At 40.8% G+C, this 7,088-nt stretch overlaps 1 protein-coding gene across 1 annotated transcript; it reads right to left on the minus strand.

Annotated features, from left to right (window-relative positions):
- Nucleotides 1-1,259: 1,259 nt before the first annotated feature.
- Nucleotides 1,260-5,491, minus strand: LOC109968560 (carboxypeptidase O-like). Its single transcript, XM_020614910.1, has 11 exons — nucleotides 5,362-5,491; nucleotides 4,497-4,560; nucleotides 4,185-4,286; nucleotides 3,339-3,449; nucleotides 3,144-3,260; nucleotides 2,867-2,960; nucleotides 2,655-2,747; nucleotides 2,317-2,426; nucleotides 2,117-2,201; nucleotides 1,687-1,767; nucleotides 1,260-1,602 (listed from the first exon to the last, which is right to left on the minus strand). Exons 1-11 carry the CDS (start codon nucleotides 5,433-5,435, stop codon nucleotides 1,388-1,390), a joined length of 1,146 nt encoding a protein of 381 aa, XP_020470566.1. The 5' UTR covers nucleotides 5,436-5,491; the 3' UTR covers nucleotides 1,260-1,387.
- Nucleotides 5,492-7,088: the final 1,597 nt, after the last annotated feature.

Below are 7,088 nucleotides of genomic sequence, written 5' to 3' on the forward strand. Positions count from 1 at the left end.
TATATATATATATATACACGACTGTATATTTGTCCTTTATTGTCGTTACTCAAAGTTTTCACAAATTCAAAAGTGGGTGTCACTGAGTGTTAAGGGGTTTTCTAAAATGTCTAAAACCCTTTCACAACATTCCAAGGTATAAAACAGAGAAAATGTCCCTCTGTATTGTAACTTCGTCCTTAACTGTAGAATCAGAAGCCAGTTTCAGTGTTGTACGGCTTCTCTAAGCTCAACAGCAGCTCTCAGACAATCTATTTCACTGTACTGGCATATTTCCGCTCCAGGCAAACCTAAAATTCATTGGCCCGTTGCACATGATGTTCTAATTATGTGGAAGACAGTCCTGTAGGATCCCACAGAAAGTCTCTGATAAGCAGCTGTGCACTGCTGATGGTTTACAGCTAATATTAGCTATATTAGCTATAGCCTACCTGTGGCTAACATGTGCACTTGCTGCAGCAAACCTCTGCTACATCAGCATAAAGTTAGTTAAACGTGAGCTCATTCCTGTGAGTAAACACACCAGTAAAGAGAAACACACAGCAGTTTGAGAGCTCCAGCTAAATTCGGAAGTGGTCGCTGCAGTAACTATGCGGCAATGCTTGGCAGCGGCTCAGGGGAGAGGGCTGTCCTCTCCTCATGGATCTGAACCAGAACATGCAAGTCACACTCACCTTAGTCCTGCCCCTCAACGCCCTCCCCTCTATGCCAAAATACTCACAGAGAAGTGAAACTGAAAGAAAAACCTTTGGCATTGAAAAGCACTGAGCTCGACAAAAAAATCTGAAGACTGTTACTGAAAAACAAAGACGTACATTACCAAAAAACCATAAGATTATTTTTTTCCCAGTATTAATACTTTTTCTAATGCGTGTAGTTTTTTTCACAATACAAATGCTTCATGCCACTGTTTGCCTTTTTTATGGTTTTGTTCTTTTCAGTGACAGTTTTGTTTTCAATGCCAAGCTTTATTTTTCACTGCCAAAGACTAAAGTCATTAATCTGGTGCCATCGTGTTGGAAGTGAAGAGAATCAGATGTGAAGACAAAACAAAAAGATGCTCATAGCTTAGGAGGAACTATAGTGTATGTAAACTAAGAAAAGCATAAAATGAAAAAAATAAAGTCAATAAAATAATGTGTCTGGTTGAGAGAAGCTCATGGATGAGACAGTGCAGTGTACAATAAAGTGATACTGCCCTCTGCTGTGCAAACTAAGCATGTACAACACAACCATCATGCTACATCATGTTTATTTGCATTATACATCATCAATGAGCACTGAATTTCAAAAGTGGATAAATTTCAGAAAGACTACACAATAGATTGCAATCTGCATGGTTGCCATATTAAGTGCCCATCCTTGCATGACTGAGATGTTCACCTTCTTAGAAGACAACCCCTGTAGTGAGAGACACGGCCACAGCAGTGCTCCAGACGGTTATAACAGCCCTAGAAAATGTGGTGAAGCTCCTCACTGTAGCGGGAGCAGTGTTAGGGAAAGCCTTGTCATGAACATATGTGATGATGGACAGAGCTCCTGCATAAGCCTCCTCACAGGTTGGCTGGATCTGCTCCTCTGGTAGCAGGTGGCTGAATTCACCTGGAGAACAATGTAGTTATGTCAAAATAATACTAACTCAAGTACATTATGCTTGACTGATGACTAAACATTGTACATGTTCACCTTTGTCTCTCAGCTCAAAGGTATAAGAGAAGGGGATGCCAATGAGACGAGCCCAGTCACGACTTGAACCTGAGTTTGGATCTGAGGGGGATGGTGGGACAGAGAAAGATGCAAAGGAAGAAGGGCAAAGTGTTACAAACACCAACTATTTAACTTGCATAGAAAATGCACCTAAGTATTTTACTTCAGTTTGTACTGCATGCCGTAGGAGAAGGGAGGACACATGAAAACTAAATGATACAAATCCACAACATCTAAGTAAGTAAGGATACACTGTATACCACTCACTCAGTGATCCCAAATGCAACACAGATGAATAACAATAATTTAAGTGACTTATCAAAGTGAGTGCAGATCAGACATGCTAATAACAGCCTTTGAGGACAGGCGATGACATGAAAGAACAGGTGTGCATGTGTGTGTGTCTTACAAAGGACTTGTGGAGATGTTCCTACAGTGTAGTCCATCCCATGTACTTTCTTTATTTCCGCTGCTGCTGCCTCACCAACTGAAACCTGCACAGTTCACATATTATCCACATAAACCTTCAGTTGTTCATAAACACTGTGTGTTGTTCACCCGAAGGTCTACTACTGGTCTTCATAAAAATTCACAGAAGCACACACTCACCAGTTCGTTGTAGTTTGGTGCAGAAATCTCCGGGTGGCCATAAGGCAGGAGTATAAGTTGCCCAGCAGAGTGGATGGTGAGAAAACACAAAACCTTGTTAACCATACTACCTAGATACAGACACACAGACAAGGGTTTAAAATCAAGATGGTATATCAACATTATCCTCTTAAACATACAAGTGAATGTAAATGAAAGCAAAGCACCACCTCAGTATTTTTTAAACGAGTTCTTCTTTCATTTGAATGTATGTTTTTTATAATTACCTCACACTTAATTCTTTTTTCAATTATAAAAACGTGTTTTTACTGTATTTTCATAGACAGAACATAAGTTACCAACTAACTCTGCCACAGCTTTGGCCTCTGGCTCTGACACTGGTGCCGTCCCACAGTAGTTATTTTGGCAACTGTCCAATGACACACCAACCGCTGGTGAAAGAAATAACACAAGTACATTAGTTGGTTTCTACAGTTTTACATATGGTCGTCTGACATGGTTGGCAAATGAGGGCTAGTCACACTATGACCCTTGAAAGCATGCAACTCACTTCCCCAGTTGGCATTGAAGTTTCTGTTGAGGTCAACACCATAACAGCTACTGTTTGAAGGAGGGGGAGAGCGAGACTTTCTCCACAGACGAGTCTGCATGAAAACAACACGTAGATGCAGAGGCAGAGGTCACATAGTTTCAGACACTGTGAAAGTTTGTGAAGCCACTCATTATCCTGTCACTCAGTAAACACATGATGGGGGCAAGTCAGTCATAACAGGTCATTGTCTTCTTAGGGGCATTTATTGAAAAAATGATAAAAACTGAGGACTCACACTGTCATTGACCCAGGTGAATACGTATCCATCCACATTGATCACAGGAGTAACATAGATGTCAAGGTTCTGCAGCATCTGCTCCAGCTTCTTGTCATTTTTATATGAGTGCACAATCTGAACAAACGCTCACATGTCAGAAGACACATGCTTAAATGAATTCTCTGTGCTTAAATTATGTTTGGGTGTACAAACCTCTTTGGTGAACCACTGACAGAAGGCTGGAGCGATCCACTCCCGAGCATGGATACCACAGTCCACCCATATAACCTTCTTCTCTCTGCCCTCTGGGTTCTTTAGTCCCAGCTGGAGACACACAACGTGACCTGATTTTGGTTTGTATTTGAACACTGGTTAAATGGAATTATAGACTCATGTATTACCATGTTATTTAAGATGCGACCCATCCAAACACGAGGTAAAAGCAGGCCTAAACCAGTGCCCACTGTTTTCCCCTACATGCAAACACCAACCACAAGTATTTCTATTCAAAGAACAAAGTCACTCAGAAAGTCAGAATTCTGAGTCAATGTCAAAATTCTGAGTTAAAAGTCAGAACTCAAATTATTTATTTTAATTTATTTTATTTATTTTTACAGTGGCCCCAGTCCTCTTCCATAGGGCATGACAGGGGATTACAGTCTATAAATAATAAGACTATACATGATTGGTTTCTCACGGGAAACAGGACTGGACAGGGCCCACAGGGCGGCCGTTTTACTTCCTTACTCGAGTCGTTTTTTTGTAAATCTAGTCTTTGATCTAAAATAACTATCATGTAACATGTATTCCATTTTAAAGGGGCTGTATATACATGAGTGAGCAGTTCTAAAATAATAGTCTGAAGCTTTTTAGCTCTGTGTCAATCACAAATAATAAGTCACTATGTATAAGACTATAGGCAGAATGTTTCCATGTGTCCACTAAATGTCAAAAAAATAAGTCTCACAGACTTTTCTACAGCTTTGTCCTATGAATGCCACCGGATGTTGCTATTTGGAATTCACCTCCCAAGCAGACAAGCAAAAGGACTTGTGTTACCTTCAGCAGTGTGATGTTTCTTTCTTCATAGGTGCGTCCATAGGGAACAGAGGAAACTAGCTCAGGGTTCCCTCGCACCACATCTTCCATCCACTTGTATATCTATATCACAACATAATCAGCATTATTCTTTTTTATAATGATATTAATAGTTCCTCTGGCCAGTATATATGAAGTCTAAATATAAATTTAGAAAAAACAAAGGGTGTGAGACAACCCACAAAATATTTCTAATAAAATAATGGTTTGTTTCTAGTGCTTTAATTTGGTCTGTGATAAACATGACTACAGATGTTTAAAAAGGATTTTTACCTCATCCATGGGGTGGTATTTTGTGTAATTATAACTCCATGTTGACTCCGAGCCCTCCACTGAGCTGTAAACGTCATCATGAATGGGATTACTAATACATGTATTGCTCACATGATTAAACACACGTAACCTCCAATATATCAACACATATAGGCTGCTTTATTTTACTCTGGATTAAGAAATGTCCAATTTAAACATAACAACTTCAAAAATGCAAATATAACTGATTGGAAGGGTTATACAGAGAGGTATTGATAAAAGCATCGATTCATTTGACTGGCAAGCCATTTGTCACAGTTTCTTTGTTACTTCCTGCTTTGGACTTTTGTTTTGACACTTCTTCCCCTGTTCTGGTCCCTGGTATTCTGCCCCAGCTTCACCACACTCATCATCATTCCCTTCACCCATGTCATGTTTGGACAATCGCTTTCCAGCATAAAAGCCAGTCTTTTATTTGCACTCACTGCTGGCTCGCTTAACAAGGTTCCCCCTGTGATTCTTATGACTGCTGCCCTCTGACTGTGTGCGCCATCTGTCATCCCTTTTCTCTGTGCTTCCTCAACCACTTGCCAGCTGGACTCTGCCCTTATGTCCCTCATTTATGGACTATAGTTAAGCACTATATATTTTGCACAGTGGGATTTATTAGTTATTTTCTCATGTGCCTCAGTTTTTTCTTTATCTTTGTTATCTTTACTTTCATAAAGTCCTGGTTTTCACATCTGTACTCTCTGCATTTGGGTCCTAAACTTAAATATTAACAGTCGTGACACAACTGAGGACAATCGATCACTAAAATTGCCCAGATACAGTTGTTAAGTTTTAACGCTGACAAAATTTAACTTGTAAACCCACACAAACTCACCCATGAGAAGTTTCCACATCAGTGTTCATCAGCAGAGACAAACCCAGTATCCAACATTTGAGTGTCATCTTCATTTGCTGCTTCTCGGTTTGTTCTACTTGTACCCGCAGCTCTAACGCTGCCCTGTCCCTTCCAGTATGAACAAGAATGTGTTCAAACACGTGACCTTGTATTGCATATTAATATCCTTCTGCTGATGACAGAGCACATCCCATTTTAATAGGCTAACGCACAATGTTATGCAATATCACATATGGCAGGAACTAGCTCAAAGTTCACTCCCCTCTTTAAAATGAACCAGTTCACCTTCATTGTTTTTAAATTTTGAACTAGGTTTGCTGCCCCAATATATGAGCTAGTTCATGTTCATTTCTTCCATTTTTTAAACAAGCTGTTTTGAGCAGCAGAAAACAGTTTTTTTCAGAACATCGATCCCCAACCCCCAGTCATTCCAATTTAAACTCACTCACTCTCACTCACTCTTTTCTACCGCTTAGTCCCTGAATGGGGTCACGGGGGGGCCGGAGCCAATCCTGGCTGGCAATTGGGCGAAGGCGGGGTACACCCTGGACAGGTCGCCAGTCCATCGCAGGGCTACATTCATTAACTCACTGGTAGAAAGTAACTAAGCTATTGTACTGTGTTACTGCACCAAAGGACTTTGATTCTTCACTCCACTCTGTTGCACTAGCACAGGGTTGTGAACTCGTCTGTGTCACTAATAAAGTCTGAATGTGCTCAGTCCAGCAGCTGGGCGTGTTCAGTCAGTCTCATTCACACTTTTGTATTGGGCACTATTTGCCAAGGTGTTAGCAGTTTTGTCCAGTAGGTGGCAGCATTTCCTCATGTTCTGCTGGAGGAACAAAGCTCCTGAAACTTCTATGATACAGCTGTTGAAGTCCCCCACCCCACAGAAAGGTTAGATTAAATGGATATTCAGTATTTTTTTTCTTCAAACATGATGTGAAATGCTGAGAAATAAAGTTATTCAGTAACACTATGAATAGATTGACATTTTTTGTGTCAGCGTAGCAGTGCTTGCAATGGCATTTTTCAAAAGAATAAAACCAGGCAGAGGATCATGGTGCACAGAGCAGCATGGACCTCCTTAGCCTTCCCCAAATTGAAATGTACAATCATTCAGTGTACACAAGCATTTCCCCCTCATTTCATCTTCCCAGTATTTAGTGAGGACATGTCCCAGCTAGTGAACACAGGCTTGTCACCAGGTTTGAAAGAGGAACAAAGCAGATTGTCTCAGGGTCGATGTATCTAATATTTTGATGAAACTCCCAAAGGTCTAATGTCCTCTTAGAAGAGATAGAGAAGTACAGAAAGATGGCACCTTTATCTGTTACATCTCTGCTTCGTGGATTTTTAAGACCCGTGCCAAATCAACACCACAAGGGACAAAAACAGCACCACAGGGTCCAACAATTCTGTCCTGGTGGGGCCATCTGATGTCTCAGGACATCTCACTAGCAGTGGCAAGACAATCCCTGTGAAGACAAAATTGGTACTACTGTATATCTGATATTAAGTGTGAACGCTACACAGGGAGACAGCACAGACCCTGGCACAGAAGCAAGCAACAAGATCCACTGGTAAGGAATGATGACACTGTGGACATCAGAAGAAGGTTCAAAAGGTATTCCACATCAGATGCCAGAGACCTACAAAATGCCAGAGGTTACAAAATGCCTGTAAGATGTGGTTGAAAGCTTTGA

The sequence above is a fragment of the Monopterus albus genome, unplaced genomic scaffold (assembly GCF_001952655.1).
Source record: "Monopterus albus unplaced genomic scaffold, M_albus_1.0 scaffold153.1, whole genome shotgun sequence".
In the NCBI taxonomy this organism is placed as follows: Eukaryota; Metazoa; Chordata; class Actinopteri; order Synbranchiformes; family Synbranchidae; genus Monopterus; species Monopterus albus.